The 15,653-nt window shown below is 41.2% G+C and overlaps 1 protein-coding gene and 2 non-coding genes across 3 annotated transcripts in view; 2 read left to right on the forward strand and 1 right to left on the reverse strand.

Moving 5' to 3' along the window:
- trnan-guu (transfer RNA asparagine (anticodon GUU)) overlaps positions 1-40 on the forward strand; it is a 74-nt gene extending 34 nt beyond the window's left edge. The window contains exon 1 of the tRNA in view: positions 1-40. This exon is cut by the window's left edge and continues 34 nt beyond it. This is a non-coding gene — a tRNA (tRNA-Asn).
- Positions 41-2,138: 2,098 nt separating this feature from the next.
- trnan-guu (transfer RNA asparagine (anticodon GUU)) lies at positions 2,139-2,212 on the forward strand. The gene has a single exon. It is a non-coding gene; the product is annotated as a tRNA-Asn (tRNA).
- Positions 2,213-4,955: 2,743 nt separating this feature from the next.
- LOC114773098 (transmembrane protein 214-like) lies at positions 4,956-15,305 on the reverse strand. The gene is made up of 16 exons (XM_028965631.1): positions 14,969-15,305; positions 13,376-13,569; positions 12,567-12,717; positions 12,150-12,284; positions 11,111-11,193; positions 10,921-11,026; positions 10,443-10,524; positions 10,026-10,127; positions 9,524-9,665; positions 9,188-9,279; positions 9,060-9,108; positions 8,858-8,956; positions 8,413-8,627; positions 7,331-7,499; positions 7,071-7,222; positions 4,956-5,856 (listed from the first exon to the last, which is right to left on the reverse strand). The coding sequence occupies exons 1-16, from the start codon at positions 15,099-15,101 to the stop codon at positions 5,730-5,732; spliced, it is 2,031 nt and encodes a 676-aa protein (XP_028821464.1). The 5' UTR covers positions 15,102-15,305; the 3' UTR covers positions 4,956-5,729.
- Positions 15,306-15,653: the final 348 nt, after the last annotated feature.

A 15,653-nucleotide genomic window follows, 5' to 3' on the forward strand; every position in this document is an offset into this window, starting at 1 on the left:
GTTAACCGAAAGGTTGGTGGTTCAAGCCCACCCAGGGACGTAAAGTGTCGTTCTTACAGTTTTTACTGCAATTAAACTACATATTTCTCATACTATTTCTTTATCACCCAAAGAAATGTTACATGACATGATGCTTCTTGTCTGAGCTTTTGCAGCCCCAGAAAGCTTCATTTAGGAAAGAAGTGTGGTCTCTGTGGCTTTATCGGTTGTTAACCAAAAAGGTTGGTGGTTCATGCCCACCCAGGGTAGAAAAGTGCATTTTTTCCTAGTTTAACAGCAGTTAAACTACATATGTCACATGCAAGGTCATTTCCACCCAACAGAAATGTTATTTGACATGATGCGTCTTATCTGAGCTTTTGCATGCCCAGAAGGCTTCAAATAGAAAAGTAGCTTGGTGTCTGTGGCGCAATAGGTTAGTGAGTTCGGCTGTTAACCGAAAGGTTGGTGGTTCAAGCCCACCCAGGGACGTAAAGTGTCGTTCTTACAATTTTTACTGCAATTAAACTACATATTTCTCATACTATTTCTTTATCACCCAAAAGAAATGTTACATGACATGATGCTTCTTGTCTGAGCTTTTGCAGCCCCAGAAAGCGTCATTTAGGAAAGAAGTGTGGTCTCTGTGGCTTTATCGGTTGTTAACCAAAAAGGTTGGTGGTTCATGCCCACCCAGGGTAGAAAAGTGCATTTTTTCCTAATTTAACAGCAGTTAAACTAGATATGTCACATACAAAGTCATTTCCACCCAACAGAAATGTTATTTGACATGATGCTTCTTATCTGAGCTTTTGCATGCCCAGAAGGCTTGAAATAGAAAAATAGCATGGTCTCTGTGGCGCAATCGGTTAGCGCGTTCGGCTGTTAACCGAAAGGTTGGAGGTTCAAGCCCACCCAGGGACGTAAAGTGTCGTTGTTACAGTTTTTACTGCAATTAAACTACATATTTCTCATACTATTTCTTTATCACCCAAAAGAAATGTTACATGACATGATGCTTCTTGTCTCAGCTTTTGCAGCATCAGAAAGCTTCATTTAGGAAAGAAGTGTGGTCTCTGTGGCGCTATCGGTTGTTAACCAAAAAGGTTGGTGGTTCATGCCCACCCAGGGTAGAAAAGTGCATTTTTTTCCTAGTTTAACAGCAGTTAAACTACATATGTCACATGCAAGGTCATTTCCACCCAACAGAAATGTTATTTGACATGATGCTTCTTATCTGAGCTTTTGCATGCCCAGAAGGCTTCAAATAGAAAAGTAGCATGGTCTCAGTGGCGCAATCGGTTAACGCGTTCGGCTGTTAACCGAAAGGTTGGTGGTTCAAGCCCACCCAGGGTAGAAAAGTCCTTTTTTCCTAATTTAACAGCAGTTAAACTAGATATGTCACATGCAAGGTCATTTCCACCCAACAGAAATGTTATTTGACATGATGCTTCTTATCTGAGCTTTTGCATGCCTAGAAGGCTTCAAATAAGAAAGTAGTATGGTCTCTGTGGCGCAATAGGTTAGCGCGTTCGGCTGTTAACCGAAAGGTTGGTGGTTCAAGCCCACCCAGGGACGTAAAGTGTCGTTCTTACAATTTTTACTGCAATTAAACTACATATTTCTCATACTATTTCTTTATCACCCAAAAGAAATGTTACATGAGATGATGCTGCTTGTCTGAGCTTTTGCAGCCCCAGAAAGCTTCATTTTGGAAAGAAGTGTGGTCTCTGTGGCTTTATCGGTTGTTAACCAAAAAGGTTGGTGGTTCATGCCCACCCAGGGTAGAAAAGTGCATTTTTTCCTAATTTAACAGCAGTTAAACTAGATATGTCACATGCAAGGTCATTTCATTGTTATTTTCATTGTTATTTGACATGATGCTTCTTATCTGAGCTTTTCCATGCCTAGAAGGCTTCAAATAGGAAAGTAGTATGGTCTCTGTGGCGCAATAGGTTAGCGAGTTCGGCTGTTAACCGAAAGGTTGGTGGTTCAAGCCCACCCAGGGACGTAAAGTGTCTTTGTTGCCATTTTTTATTCAGTTAAACTACATATGTCTCATGCAAGGTCGTTCCCACCCAACAGAAATGTTATATGACATGATGCTTCTTATCTGAGCTTTTGCATGCCCAGAAGGCTTCATATAGCAAAAATATATGGTCTCTGTGGCGCAATCGGTTAGCGCGTTCGGCTGTTAACCGAAAGGTTGGTGGTTCAAGCCCACCCAGGGACGTAAAGTGTCGTTCTTACGGTTTTTACTGCAATTAAACTACATATTTCTCATACTATGTCTTTATCACCCAAAAGAAATGTTACATGACATGATGCTTCTTGTCTGAGCTTTTGCAGCCCCAGAAAGCTTCATTTTGGAAAGAAGTGTGGTCTCTGTGGCGCTATCGGTTGTTAACCAAAAAGGTTGGTGGTTCATGCCCACCCAGGGTAGAAAAGTGCATTTTTTCCTAATTTAACAGCAGTTAAACTACATATGTCACATGAGAGGTCATTTCCACCCAACAGAAATGTTATATGACATGATGCTTCTTATCTGAGCTTTTGCATGCCCAGAAAGCTTCATATAGCAAAAATACATGGTCTCTGTGGCGCAATCGGTTAGCGCGTTCGGCTGTTAACCAAAAGGTTGGTGGTGCAAGCCCACCCAGGGACGTAAAGTGTCGTTCTTACGATTTTTACTGCAATTAAACTTCAAGCCCACCCAGGGACGTAAAGTGTCGTTCTTACAATTTTTACTGCAATTAAACTACATATTTCTCATACTATTTCTTCAGCTGTTAACCGAAAGGTTGGTGGTTCAAGCCCACCCAGGGACGTAAAGTGTCGTTCTTACAATTTTTACTGCAATTAAACTACATATGTCACATGCAAGGTCATTTCCACCCAACAGAAATGTTACATGGCGTGATGCTTCCTATCTGAGCTTTTGCATGCCCACAAAGCTTCATATAGCTAAGAAGTACGGTTTCTGGTGCGCAATCGCTTAGCGCCCTTAGTGTCTTTGTTGCCATTTTAATGCAGTTAAACTAGATATGTCACATGCAAGGTCTTTCCCACCCAACTGAAATGATATATGAAATGATAGATCTTATCTGAGCTTTTGCGAGCCCAGAAAGCTTAATAAAATTATAGACTAATGTTTCTGTGTCACAATCGGTTAGTGTGTTTGGCTGTTAACCAAAAGTTTTTTTTGTTCATGCACACACAGGGACGTACAGTGTCTTTGTTGCCATTTGCTTCATTAATGCACAACATTTAGTCTTTGTAGTGTAATCAGTTAGCTCATTCGGCTCTTAATTGAAAACTTGAGGATTCAATTACACAGAGGGATGAAAAATCACTTTGTTGCGATTTTACTGCAGTTAAACTACTTATCTCTTATGGAATGTCTTTCCCTCCCTAGTGAATTTTTGAGGCCCACATTGTACTTTGAGGTGGCGTAGAGGTCCTTGGGAGAGAGGAGGTAGGTCCAACTGGACAGTTATATGGCAGTGAATCACAGAGGTTACGCATTGACTGTACAACTTGAGGTTATGGGAAAACATGCCACTTCTCGTCAGCAGGCTTCGAGATGGAGCCATGGGATGCATTGGAATCTAAAACATCATATTGTCCCCTGGTGCAATTTTTAACCAAAAGGTTAGTGGTTCAAGTCCACCAAGGGACAACAAGTTACTTTGTTACCATTTTTACTGCAGTTAAACATCTTATGTGTCATGTAAGACCCAAGTGTAATCTGAAATGACAAAACTTTGCTTGTGTTTACAGCAGCAATGAACACCAAAAAGGATCATCTTGGCCATTGCATGCTCAGAAGTCTGCATCAATTGCTGTCATGTATCTCTGTGGTGCAATCCTTTACCGCATTTTGCTGTTAACTGAAATGTTTGTTATTCGTGCCCACCTATGGATGAAAAGTGGTGAGTGTGGGGGGGTGTGGGGGGGGGTATCCTATGCTCGCCTATGAACCAGAAGACCCAGGTTACTACCATTGTAGTAACTACAATGCTCCAGGGGGGGACTGTCCCTGTAACTACTGATTGTAAGTCGCTCTGGATAAGGGCGTCTGATAATTGCTGTAAATGTAAAAGTGTCTATTTTGGTATTTTTACTGCAGTTAACCAACTTATGTCTCATGCAAAGTCTTTCCCACCCAAGTGAAATCTTAATAATGTAATAAGAATACATTATATCCCAGGGCGCGTTCCTAAAAACCAAGGTCACCTTACAGAATATAAATAAATAGCAATCAAAAAAGCAGAACAAACATGATTTGACAATTAAAATAAGTTAAAGGACATAAGTCAGTTTTGAGCTGTGACTTAAATAAAGGAAGATAATCTAAATAATTGGAATGAGAGCAGACTACTTCAGGGAAAGATGTATGGAGGAATTATCAAGATTAATGGAAAAACTGTGATATCTGGCTAAAGTGGAGGCTGTACAAACAAGTAAAACTTGGAGAAATTCAGAGGAGAACCATGATCCAATCTCCATAAGACAGTCCAAGAGGGAGGTAGATGGATGGAAGTAATTGGGTTTAGGGGAAATACAGAGCCAAGAGGGAGAATGTAAATAATGAGTAAAATAGGTCCTAGTACCTGCAGAAACAGCAAGCATACATGAAGAGTGGGATTTAAATTGAATAAACTGAATGACCTGAGAGATATGGGGTGAACCAGGTGAGGGAATATGACTAATGCAAATAGATGCTAATCTGTCCAGAAGAATATTATGAGATTATATCAAATTATATCCTTCAACTAACCCATCACCCTTAGGGACTCACTCTGTGCTCAGTGGCACCTTGGAGATTCGGGATTCGAACTGGCAACCTTCTGATTACAGGTGAACTCCATATTTATTTTGTTTCCATCTTTTATGTTGTTACCAAGATTTTAAATATAACATTTTCACCAATCTAGAACTTAAATAAAATCATTAAAGGAATATTTTAAAAGGTATACAGGACTAAACAATCTTTATTTATAAATTTCCAGATTAACAAAACATTTTACTTAACACATTTGCTCTCTTCTACAGTTATACAGTTTGCAGTCTGGTATTCCTGGCATTGAAGAGTATGTATTCTGGGAATAAACATTAAACCATGGTGAAATTAACTTGTATAGAATGATTGGTGTATTGGGAACAGTCACTAATTAAATCATCGTCGTCCTGATCATGAAAACCTAAAATGGCTTTTCCATGAGCAGCTGTTGGTATGCCATGGCCTTCACAACAGGACGTCCAGCCTCTGAAATTACAGTGTTTTTTGCTCATATTCTTCACATGCAGGCGATTAAGAGAAAAAAAAAAAAAGAATAAACCATTTAAAATCAGCAAGACAGGATAGTTCACATTTAACTTTATTTACTGAAGCCATTTAAAGTATCAGCTAAACCGTAGTGGCTAAATTTAAAAATGTATATGGGGATGTTCCTTGAAGAACAATTTCTCAAAAGTAAGATTGATAATTGCCTAGTAAACCAAAAGATATCGGGCTTTCCTGTAAGGCTGTCAAGATGATCTAGCAAAGAAGAAGTGGCTAAAAAGTCTCACTTCCTTTTTGGCAAACTCCTTCACTAAAAGACAGAAGGGCAGACAAACCTCAAAATATATAAAAGACAAAACATGTCTCTGCTGTTGGTAGAAAACATAAAAAATACATCTGCGAGCCCAACAAAAGTCGTGGGCAAACAAAAGTAAAGGCAGTCTGTGTGTGTGTGTTCTGGGTTTCATGCTCGGGACAGCAAGTCCTGAGCCCAGCTCTTGATGGCTGCCGTGGTGTCGTGCAGGTAAAGCCAGGTAGAGTTTGTAAATGACATCACGTGATTCTGGACACATAACAGTGACACCTCCCCACTGGAGGAAAAAAAAAAAAAAAAAAAAGTTTATACACCAAACTTTTACAAGTTTAAAAAAAAAATAAATACATAAGAAAGTAAAAATCAACAAGGTAAGTTAGGAATGGGCCATATATCAAATATACTCGATGAATCACGTTTTGTTCCATGTGTGATGTTGTAAATGACTATATAGAGTATTATATCGAGAACAATTCCTAACATTTATAACATTACTTTTGAGCAAGCAGACAGCTTGCTCCCCCACCCATTCAGAAAACTCTCCTGGCGTATGCACATTTTTCCTTGCAGTGTTGCAGTAAGATATTACAATTAAACGGTTACAATCAACTTCTTAATCACTGCTATAAATCTTGGTTTGAGAGCCTGCTATTGGTCGCACATCAATGAGTCCCAATGTGCAGTGGATAAAGCTCAGCAAAATTCTACTTTGATCAGTGTGTCTGCAGAGGCTTTGCATTGCTGGCCAATTTGTATGCCATTGGCCACTTTAGTTTTTTGGTTTCTGAAGAAATATTTACTTGTCATTTTATGCAATAAATGGCCAAATTTAGCATTTATACAGTTATTTTAGAGGACACACATACATTTTATATATATTTTCTCAATATTATTTTTAGACCATAAGGTCAGCTGCCTCTTACAAATTACACTAGGCCTTTTACAATTTTTCAGAATTGCAATCCGTGAGCAATCCTTATAATTGTGTCATAATATACATTCACACCCCAAAAAAGCAGAATTATTTTTCTTTTCCTTTAGGTTTTTGTTTATCATTTTATTTTTGTCTTGTTCTTTTGCTCTCTCCTGTCCATGTGATCTTGCTGTAAAATATATTTCTCCTGTGTATGTTTGGCATATAGTTTGTGGTGGTCAGGGAGTAGTCATCAATAAGTAGGGGACTACCAGAACCACAGCAGAGTACCACTCACTGAACAGTCAAAAACTTTGAAATAGCGATAAAATATTACTTCTAGGGGTTCAAACAGTCCGTTTACAGGTCTGCTTCCTTAGCTGCAAGGCAACCCTAATTTACACATTTTTTTTTTTTACTAATTAAGATGACTAATCCATGCTCAATCAATTACAGTTTTATACACAGAGGAGTAACAAAGGGTTATACAACTTATTCAGGAGCATGGAGAAGAGTTTGATCAGATAACTGCGTGGGTTAGTTAAGCGATGTGCAGGCAAATATGGGGTGCTACATACTTGCATGATTCCTGGAAAGCCTTCCATGCATGCTGTAGGCTCTCAACAGCATAGTGCCATGCTGGAAGAATGTAGTGGCGTTGCAAAAGCAGCAGCAGCTCCTTCACATATTCTATAAACTGGAACACGCTGTCGGGTGTGTTTACATTCACCTGTTCAGATAAACAAAAAAGAAATAAATTCATTAAAAATAAAATCTGAAATCCTGATAAGTTCTCATCTTCACAAAGTTCAAATAACAGTATTAGTGTTTTTCTCACCCACTCAATGAACCGGGGTGTGTTTTCTTTAACCCACACGGTCAGTTCGGAGCTCTGATTGGCAAGGAACACCCCAGCTACTCTCATGTGCTGCCATCCATCCTCCAGTACTGGGCCAACCTTCTCCACAACATAGGAGTAATAATATGGTGTATTCTCTTCCAGCCACCTGCATGAAAGGACAAGAACACAGATTAAAAGCTAGAACGTAACTAAAACTGCACTGTGCATATAACATCTGGTTCTACTGCTACAGCATTACTGTTTAGTAAGGTTATTGTTGAGCTGTCTGCCATCAAACACCACAGGTTGGTTGTCTACTCTTCGAATGAAGTTTGTTGCAAAACCAGTAAATGGCAAAAAAAAGATGATATTTTAACTACTTTTTCCAGACACACTAGAGTAAGAAAGTCTTGTGTTCAGGCCAAAACTATATACATTATTAGCATGATTTATATTTAACAGTATAACATCCAATTGCAAGGGCCAGTGGTGGCCTGAGCAGAAGGTTGGCGGTTTGAATCCCAGTCCGCCAAGGTGCCACTGATCAAGGTCCCCACACACTGCTCCCCAGGCGCCTGACATGGCTGCCTACTGCTCACCAAGGTGATTGTTAAAATCAGAGGACACCGTGTTCTGTGCTGCAGTGTATGACAATCGCTTCATTTAATCACTTTAAGTGAGTGCTTGAACTCTGGTCCTGGTCCTTTCCCACCAGTATCCAATCGTTCCTGTCTTCAAGAGTTTCTAGGGAAAATTATAAACTGTCTAAGGTTGCATAACAAACTTTATTAGCCTCTGTATTACACTGTATAAAGTTCCTGTATGTATGAAAGTGAAGTGAAACACTGCAGCACAGCACACGGTGACAACAAAATATGCCCCCTGCATTTAACCATCACCTTTGGTGAGCAGTGGGCAGCCATGACAGGCGCCTGGGGAGCAGTGTGTGGAGACAGTGCTTTGCTCAGTGCCACCTCGGCAGACCAGGATTCAAACCAGCAACCTTCTAATTACAGGGCCGCTTCCTTAACCGCTAGATCACCACTGCCCCATTCCGTAGTCTGATACAAGCTTTTCACCTCAAACCTCCTTGACTGTATAATGAAACTTTGCTCCAGGCCTGCTGAGATGCATCCGAGACCCCTGACGTCCGCAGGTAGAGTGCGGTCATTGAGTCAGCAAATGACCCATGTGACCTGATGTCATGTGCAATGAAGCCAGCAGCGAAGACCAGCATCGCCAAAAGCAACCGTGTCCATGGGAACCCCTGGCCACGCATTCTTGTCTGTATGTTCTATAGATGAATAAATGCAGGGCAAAAAAAAAAAAAAAAAAAATAGTTAAGGCTTGATACTTTGCCTTGTTTTAAGTCTATTAATAGTCACAGGTTGTTTGTCATGAAAGGCAGAGACAAGCACCCATGGGTATGCCACACACTCAACGCTTTTTTGAGATGCCATGATTAGTTTAATTATTTGTCCAAAGAATATATAGACAGATTTTAGATTAGTTTCCGTTACTTACATTGCACAGTGTTTTGCATTCCTGCACCTCATCACATTCACCCATCTGCTCATTGGTCACTTTAAATGACTGGATGGTCTCTTGAAGGCTTTTACGCAGCTGAAAAAGATGTTGAGACAGTCATTGCATCTCAATATTAAATAATATAACAATAATGTAATCAATACCCAAAAGCATCCATTAAAATAAGATCTATGCATACCTTCGGTGGCAGTGTATTCCAGCTCTTCAAAAGGTGATTTAATAGCAGGCTATTTGAAGATAGAAAAAATGTATATAAAAACGACGCAAATGCATGAAGTGACAAAAACTGACAGAACCGTCTCTCACCTGGACTGGGATAAATATTTGGTGTACAGTTGCCTCCAGACACCTAAAGTCTGAGCATCCACTGACAAGCACTCAGTCAGACTGATGAGCAGCTAGAGAATATTACAGATTATTAGAGCACAACCCTCCTTATTTACATAGACTTTATAGAAAATTTATAATCACAATTATTGAATCAATAACTCCACTAAATTAAGCTTCCATTGTGCATTCCATATTCAGAAAATAAACTGCTGTTTACCTTCCTCTTAATTAAATGAAACCTGTTTATATTAATAGTGTATTATGTTGGATATACATAAAAGCCAGAAGGCGTATGACGCAAGCCACCCACACCTCTTTCTTCATGGTATCAGGACAGTGTGGGGTGGCTCGTGACAGAAACGATGGGAAGTACGTGTGCAGCAAGGATTCGGGTTTTGCTCCAAACGCCAGGACCTTCAGCCGCGGGTAGAGACGGCGTAACTGTTCCTGCAAACTGAGCACACAACACGCTAGCGTCTAGACAGTACTGCAAACCAATGGTTCAATAGTGACAAAAATAAATAATAAATAACAGTATGCAAAAAGCACTGCACGGAACTGATAATCATTGGAGCAAATACCGTGTACAAAAATGACTTAGCTACTTGTATGGTTTTATAATATTGCACAAATTAAGATGTATTAGGGGCAAGCAGAATTAAACGTCTCAACTATATAATAGTTAATTGTTTCATAAAGCATTTTCCTTAGATAGAACGGTTCTGAGAGACTTTACGCTTGACAACCAGCAGCGGAAAATATAAGTCAGTATTACAATCAATCATTGGGGTATTAGCACTTTTAAGCTTGTTACCTGGGTGACAGGGAGTTTTTAGGCATGTAGGCAAAGTCCAGTAGAGGGAAGAACTCTTTGGGTCCCATGATGCCAAAACCTTTTGTCAGGTTGGCATGAAGCCTTTAAGAAAAAAAAAAACAAAAAAAAAAAAACAAAAAAAAAAAAAAAAACACAAAGCTGTTACTGTGTATGTTGAGAAAACTCACACCCACCCAAGTTTTTAGTCAGTTGGCCACATAAACACATGCTTTAAAATGTAACTGATAAATAAAACTGCAGAATCATTGCTGCAACTACACCTCATATTTCACTCATTTGTGTTTAATGGATCATTCATTTTCAAAGATCTAGTCAATACAATTTGGAACGATAATTATTTATAGGCAGTATTGGCTCTTGCTGAACTTTATCCTCATTATTTTGCAACGCACTCACAAGAGCAACCGTTCCAAGTAGGCGATGGCGTATGCTGATAGAGACTTCACCCCCAGAACAGGCAGCATGATGCCCAGCCAAACTGGAACACAATATAGAAAATGGTTTAAGTTCACAACCAGTGGGGGGCTGGGTGCTGCTGAAACATACTTTATTAACTCGCCATGATGCCATGTAAGGGTGCATAATATATCAATTGTTTAATAGAATGATGTACTGTGACTCCACATGCATCGTCTCATGCATATATCTGTACATGTTTTACGTGCATTTAAACCATTTAAATGGGAGCTGCCAGTGCCGCCCCAGTATCGGTGGTGATCAGGTACTTAACGGTCAAATGAAACAGTATTCGCTATATGCTCGGACTGAGTAGTGCGACTTGCTAATTTAACGTAGCAAGAAAACAAATACTGAAAATGCCATTACTAAACATCCCTAATTCTACAGAACTATTTAGTGGGAAAAATAAATTCACCTTTGAGTCCTTGACTCAGGTCGTAGAAGCCTGCTTGGCCAAGAGCCCACATGATGGTCAGACACTTCAGTGGCCGGTTCTGGTGCGAGCGCAGCAGTTCCAGATGCTGGAGAACAGAGAGGTCCAAATCATCTAAACCAGGACACTCACATACCACCACCCACAAACACACACCAGAACGAACACTCACTTCCGCCAGGTTGACCGTAGCAATTTTGGGCTTGTCATGCATGATGGCCTGGATGCAGATTCTGTAACCATGGAGAGAATCACCTGGCAAAGGAAGAAACAGCTTCAATCATACACTACCAGTCAGACCACTTAATCTTTTTGCTGGCACTGAATATTATTGCCAGCATCATTAGCAATTTCATGAGATTATTAACATGAGTGAAGCAAAAGCAAGTTACAGGTGTTCAACACAGGAACTCTTTCAGGACTGTTGGAAAACCATCCCTGTTGTGTGACTAGGTGGTTGAGAGAAGCAAAGAATGTGAATGCAGCAATCACAGAAAAAGTTCACTCCTTTGAAAAATCTCAAATATGAAACATTTGGGGGACTTTTACTACATAACTTCAGCATTATTTCATAGTTGTGAGTCATCAGACTCAAAAGAAACCAACATAAGTGAATAGTTGCCAAAATCTGACTGCAGTTATCCAAAAGGCTAAAATTGTCACAGCACCTTCTGTTCCACGATTGGACTGAAATTAACTGTCATTTACAAACCAAAATCAATCCCACGGAGTAACGACGAACCTCCATTTACATAATTTAAATCAGACGCCCTTATCCAGAGCAATTTAAAATCAGTAGTTACAGGGACAGACTCCTGGAGGGGGCAGTGGTGGCCTAATGGGTAAGGAAACGGACCCATAATCAGAAGGTCGCCGACACATTATAAAAGCTGCAATGTGCAAAGTCTTTTAAAAATGGCTATAAGTTGAATTGGAATGTAAAAACGAGTGAGCCACTTCATCCAACTAGCAACCTGAGGTATCCTTCCAGACATTGTCCCCGTATCCCCTCTATCTATGAGAATAGTGGGCATTAATTTGAAGAATGACAAGAATTTAAATATACTAGATTAGTATGATGTGGTGGATGCCGGGAGGCCCAATTTGATGTTGAATCTAGAATGTTGTGAAGAGACATAAGTTGAGAGACCTACAGAGCAGTGTTATGTGATTCTTTGTGTGTGTGTGTGTGTGTGTGTGTGTGTGTGTACCTGGCTGCCGGTCCAGTTCTCTGAGCATGGTCAGCACACAGTGGTCAAAGAAGTCCTGAAAGCAGTCACTGCACTTGCCCAGCAGCCCTTTAATGACACTTCGCAATTCCTTCCCTGCCAGGGAGTATGGGTAATCTTGAAGGGGAAGAGTCCATTAGGTAAGAACACATTTCATGAAATCATTTAATCTACATACACATTAGGCTGAAATAAAAAAACGAATATTGGAGGCTGAGCAATATGAACCATGTGTTCGACACTATTCTTTTAAGAAACAAATTCATTAAATGAACTTCAGCAGAGTCTAAATGGGACCTAGGGGGGTTTTGTGCAACCATTGACCCTTTTCCTACTGTGACATTTACCAAAATGGCCTTATGCAATCAGCCTCTAACAGACATGCCCTCAGTCTCTCACCATGCGCATAGGTGCAGAGCGTGGGGTCGCTGTCTGGGGCTGGCAGCTTGTAGTTGAGGTACCCTGCCAAATCTTTCAGCCACACAGAGGGATTCTCAGGGAACATGGACTGACTCTTCTCCAGCTGCTGCTTCAGTTCTGACACATCCAGCTAACAGTCAAATACAGGGAGAGAGGAACAAAAATAACGCAACGCCCAACTTATAGCCATTTTTAACGCCATTGTTTCCCCAAAGATTTGGTCAATTTCTCAAATTATTTAAAGATCATTCAACTATACTGACAAGATAAAAGTATGAAAGGTATTGTATATTATTATAAATGAATGTACATGGGGACAATCACAATTAACAGATTACCCGAGTCAAGCATGCTGATACTGGGTCAAATCAATCTTATAAAAAATATTGCAGTTAGTGCCATTAATCTGGCGTGTTATAAAATGTCAAATCACACTCATGTTACATGAATGTTTAATGAATGCGTGTTTGGGATTTAATTAATTAGGGGCATTAGTGTTAGGATTTACTGCTGCATGTTAATGTTTCGCAAAAAAAAAAAAAAAAATTATCACTCAGACAGACAGACAGACACACCTAGTGTACATGGCCCAAGAGCAGCAAGACACGGTGGCCACCTAATTTTATACATTTTAATAGTTATTCTTTGCTTTAAAGATGATCCTTAAAAACATACCAGGAAGTGCTACAATTTAAACTGGATTGATGCTTTAAATCAAATGACACCACTAATAATTGAAATGAAAGTTAATATTAAAATTTTTGTATGTGCATCCGTCGTAAACTTACAGCTTTCATGGCCTCTTCCAGGCTCTTGAAATGGCTCGGTTTTGGAGGGTTGCTAGAGGGGGGCTTCTTGTTCGGTTTCCCCTGGTTTTGCTTTTTCTGCGGGGCTTCAGACACCGGTGGCACCTGCTCCTTGTTCTGTTTCTTCGCGATCTTCTCAAAGCTTTCAAAGATGGACTCCGACATCTTCACAGGGTCTGTGAGGGCCATCAAGCCATTGAAGTTAGAAGAGAGCATAAGGGCACGCAGCGAGAGCGAAACAGTGCGACCGAGAGGACGGGACGGAGAGAGGGGACACGAGATCACGCCTAAAGCTTTTATTCCGTGTCGAAACAGGAAAATCGCAATACTTCAGGGACAGCAGGGGCACGGACCGCTCGGCAACTGTAACAAAGGTGACAGCCGCGCTCATACGAAGGCATTCACTAGATCTGGGCTGGTAGTAGCCTAGTGGGTAACACACTCTCCTATGAACCAGAACCCACTTACAAAACCCACTTACTACCATTGTGTCCCTGACAAGTCTTTGTCATTACTGATTGTAATAGGCTCTGGATAAGGGCGTCTGATGAACGCTGTAAATGTAATATGAAAGTCCTTCTTCTGCGTGTGAACACGTTGTGGATGATGGCACCGATCGTTAAAACACATATAACATCAGTAATCTCATTTTTACGCTCTGAATCAGTGATATTTTGGGATGACCAAGGTAGGCATGGTTTTAATATTTATATTTTGTGTCCTTTACTCTTTTAATTACTGCATCAACCACTCATCTTTATCACTGCATATAATGAACGTGTCCAAGATGGAAACCAGGCCATCCCTGTACAACATATCCTACAAGATGAGGAGAAGTTGGGTTAGTTGCCAGTTAACAGGTACAGTCATCCTGAAAGAACGTCCTTGAGGTTTTTTGTGCGCAAAATGCGAAATATTAGAACATTTGCTCAACTGCGAGATGCCAGGCCAGAGAATGGTGTCTTTGAATTTTGTTACAGTGTGCAAAAATATGAAGCTGCCTGAAAGCACGTCCCCATCCCATGACCATGCGGAACCCCCACAGGGCCAAAACTCTGCTGGATTTTCTGTGAAGTTTTACAGCACAGTAAATAACACAAACATCGGTCCTCAATTTTTTTTTTTGCTTGCTTGCTTGCTTCGAAATCACACAAACCACCTTTTACATTTTATTCGAATAGTCCGCACCACATGGCCGTGACCGTCAAGTTCATGAAAATGCAGAACTTTTAAAGGTCTGCATCGAATAATGACCAAAGCACACAGCTGCCCCACCGCTGACGTCTCAGGACAGCTGGAAACGGGGTTTAACCAGTCGTCGTCCCCCCTTCCGTGGAACAGTTAGTAACCATCCCGAACGTGGTTAATCCCGCGCTGTTAAATCTAATAAAGCAGAAGCGAGCTAACTAGCATTAGCCGCTGGGCTAACCACGCTAACGCGCGTTAGGAGCGCCTGACACGCGCCCAAACCCCCTTGTTTTTGGTCCGCGGGACGTTTTCCGAACCTCCGTTGGGACCCTGCGTGTTCGGCAGCGCGCTGGCGGGGGACAGGAGCCCATTCATCGGCCGACTTACGCGACTGGTCCAGCCTGCTCCCGTTCGACTCGCCGAGCGCCTTCCTCCCCGCAGACTTCGTCGCCGCCGCCGCCGCCGCGCTGTTCTGCTTCTTGCCTTTCTTCACCACCTCCCACTTGCCCGCCGAAGCCATGGTGTGGGGATCGCAGCGCTCGACGCGGGGGAGAAATGGCCGTCTTCTTCCTCTCGTCAGCGTGGGGGACTGACGGGCCGACGATGACGTCTCGAGATTTTAGCGTCTCTGTGCCACGTCTGCTAGTTGGCGTGACGTCATTTCGTCAGCGAAGGCGCCATGCGTAGATATTTTTTTTTCAGAGAAGCCAAAGAGAAATGCTGGAGAAATGAGCTGCGACGGGTGTTATAGACCAATAATACGTGACGTCATCATTACGATGGCTATTGAGATGGCAAAAGATGGATTTTATTGCTACCTGTCAACTTCGTGCCATTGAACTAGTATTTAAAGTACACTTGGCAGCAGCTTGCATCAAAAGCAGTTCATGCATTTCTTGTTGCATAGTGATTCCAGGAGTGGTGCTGTGAACAGTCACTTCCTGGTGGGTACTGAGATCCTTGTCTTTGGCTCTCGAACTGTGGTATTCCAGCAGATTGTTGTTCATATTCACAGCTGCTTTGTGCTCGTGGAAGAGATGACCCTGTGAATCTGCTGTGATAAAGGTCATTT

This window comes from Denticeps clupeoides, unplaced genomic scaffold, assembly GCF_900700375.1.
Source record: "Denticeps clupeoides unplaced genomic scaffold, fDenClu1.1, whole genome shotgun sequence".
In the NCBI taxonomy this organism is placed as follows: Eukaryota; Metazoa; Chordata; class Actinopteri; order Clupeiformes; family Denticipitidae; genus Denticeps; species Denticeps clupeoides.